Here is a 2,564-nt window from a genome sequence, read left to right as displayed (position 1 = left end):
AATAATGAGCATCCTTGCTTCACCCTTGATCGTATTGGGAAAGCTTCTAGCTTATTGCCATTAGAGATAATGCTTGCTGATGACTTTAGATATATGATACTTATTTTAAGGAAAACTTCATTTGTTCCTATGCTTTCTAGTATTTTTAATAGGAGTGAGTGCTGTATTTTGTCAAAAGTTTCTTCTGTATCTGTTGAGATAATCATATGATATCTCTTGGTTTTGTTATTGATACGGTCAATTATGCTAATAGTTTTCATAATATTGAACCAGTCTTGCATTTGGTCATAGTATATGATGCTTTAGCAGTTTCATCAGGAAGTTCTTTCAGCACCTTGGCATGTTGTTTATCTTTCTTTAATGCTTTGCAATCATAGATCTAGAAGTGGAAGGAATTTCAGACATCATCTAGATCAAGGGTACTTAACTTGGTAATTGTGATATTTCCCCCCTCTATTTTAAGACCCATTTTACTATAATTACTTTTCTATGTAATCTTTCACATTTTATTTTATGTATTTTAAAATTATTCTAAAAAGTCAATAGTTCTCACCAGAATTCAAAAGGGATGCACAAGACAAAAATACTTAAGAACATCTGCTTCTGATCTAGTTCACTTACTACCCCCACCCCACCTTCCCCACCTCCTGGCACTTTACAGATGACAACACTCGGGCCTGAGGAAGTTAAGTGACTTGCTTATAGCATACTTAAAACTTTAAAAGCTAGAATTTTAATCCAAATCCTCTGACTCCAGAGCTAGTGTTGATTCTATAATTCCATGATGACAATTCAGTCAATTAGGAGTATGGTTACAACCTTCTTAATTATCTTGGGCATCTTACTGTTTTTGAACTTTTTTTTTGCCACATGGTATTCAAGTACCGGAAGGATTGATACGCGGAAGAATGACTACACTTTCTCTGGCCCCAGAGGGCAAATCTAGGAGCCATGGGTGGAAGTTTAAGAGAACCAGATTTAGCCTCAAGGCAAGTAGGGAAAAATCCTAAAACTAATTGCTTCTTAAAGGTAGAGTTGACTCCCAAGGGAGGTAGTAGAATTCTAGGAGGCTTTCAAATAAGTGGAGGTTTAAGCATCTATGCCTTGGTATTCAGTCAAGGGAATCCCAACTCTTGTTAGAATCTCTGCATGATCTATGTGTTCCTTTTCTACTCTGAGATGTTTGTTGTTATTCCTCTCTTCACTTACCTCTTCTGTGTTTTCTCTATTCTCTATCACAGAATTTGGCTCGTTTGCTCTTCTAGCACCCAACCACACCTCTACTCGCCCTATGTCTTTCATACTGACTGGTATCCCAGGGCTAGAGGCAGCACATGTATGGATCTCCATCCCATTTGTCCTTATGTACCTTCTGGCTGTGGTGGGCAATGCCCTGGTGATGGTAGTGGTAGCTGGGGACCGGAACCTCCACCAGCCCATGTACCTCTTCTTAGCCATGTTGGCACTCAATGACATCATCCTCTGTACAGTCACTGTGCCCAAAATGCTTGTGATCTTCTGGAGAGGCCCATCTCTCTCCACTTTTGCAGCCTGCCTTACTCAGATGTTCTTTGTTCATGCTTTGTTCCTCTCAGAATCAGCTGTGCTCCTTGCCATGGCCTACGACCGCTATGTTGCCATCTGTACACCACTCCACTATACTTCTCTACTGACTACATCTATCATTGGAAAGCTAGGGCTGGCTCTGGTGGCCCGGAGTGTGATTGTGGTCATTCCTGGTGTCCTCCTCATCCTTCGTCTGCCCTTTTGCCGGACCAATGTCATCCCTCACACTTACTGTGAGAACATGGGCATAGCCAAGTTGGCCTGTGCCAGTATCACACTCAACAGTGTCTATGGACTTACAGCAGCCTTCCTCACCACAGGGTTGGACTTCATCCTCATTGCTGTCTCCTATGGGCTAATCCTCCGAGCAGTGCTGGGACTGTCCTCAACTGAAGCCCGAGCAAAGGCCTTTGGGACATGTGGGACACATATTTGTGTTATGCTAGTTTTTTACACATTGGCCTTCTTTTCTTTCTTCACCCACCGCTTTGGTCCCCGTGTTCCCCATCATGCCCATATCCTCCTTGCCAACCTTTACCTGCTGGTGCCCCCTACAATGAACCCCATTGTCTATGGGGTGAAGACCACAGAAATACGAGTTCGTGTATTAGGGCTTTTTCTCCAGCTGAAGTCTTCTTAAAATAAAAGGATGACAATTCAGGGAAACCCAGTACAGATTCTCTGCATGGGACATCTTACACAAATCTATCTTGTGGGCTCATCCTCAAGATATTAAGTAACCTCCAGTGTCAGGAGGATCCTAGCTCCAGAAAAAGAGAATGAAATGTTATTGAACTTGTGCTCTAGAGATGCCCAGACTGGGTAGACAGACAGCACAGGTTATAGCGCCAGAAGACTTAAGTCTTAGATGCAATTCTTTCAACTTATAAGGTGTGTGGTCTATAGACTAGAGGCACTTCACTTTTCTGACCCACTTTTCTCATTGTAAAATAATATCTTAGAACAACTTTGGACATGCAAAATTTGTTCTTCCAGGT

General features: G+C 42.0%; 1 protein-coding gene across 1 annotated transcript; it reads left to right on the top strand.

Annotated features, from left to right (window-relative positions):
* The first annotated feature begins 908 nt into the window (after positions 1–908).
* Positions 909–2,206, top strand: LOC138177776 (olfactory receptor 52D1-like). Its single transcript, XM_069108981.1, has 2 exons — positions 909–993; positions 1,242–2,206. Exons 1-2 carry the CDS (start codon positions 909–911, stop codon positions 2,204–2,206), a joined length of 1,050 nt encoding a protein of 349 aa, XP_068965082.1.
* The last annotated feature ends 358 nt before the right edge of the window (positions 2,207–2,564 follow it).

Source organism: Petaurus breviceps, unplaced genomic scaffold, assembly GCF_028583685.1.
Source record: "Petaurus breviceps papuanus isolate PSGF00001 unplaced genomic scaffold, PetGlider_PUasm1.0 90444, whole genome shotgun sequence".
Classification (NCBI taxonomy): domain Eukaryota; kingdom Metazoa; phylum Chordata; class Mammalia; order Diprotodontia; family Petauridae; genus Petaurus; species Petaurus breviceps.
Note: the sequence above shows the minus strand (reverse complement) of the source record. Positions and strands in the feature narration are given on the sequence as shown.

What these genes read in the sequence shown, in the direction of transcription:
- LOC138177776 (XM_069108981.1), top strand. Translation starts at nt 909, where the DNA reads ATGACTACACTTTCTCTGGCCCCAGAGGGCAAATCTAGGAGCCATGGG. An exon ending in CAGATTTAGCCTCAAGGCAA is followed by an intron (nt 994 to 1,241) that starts GTAGGGAAAAAT and finishes TCTCTATCACAG; the next exon opens with AATTTGGCTCGTTTGCTCTT.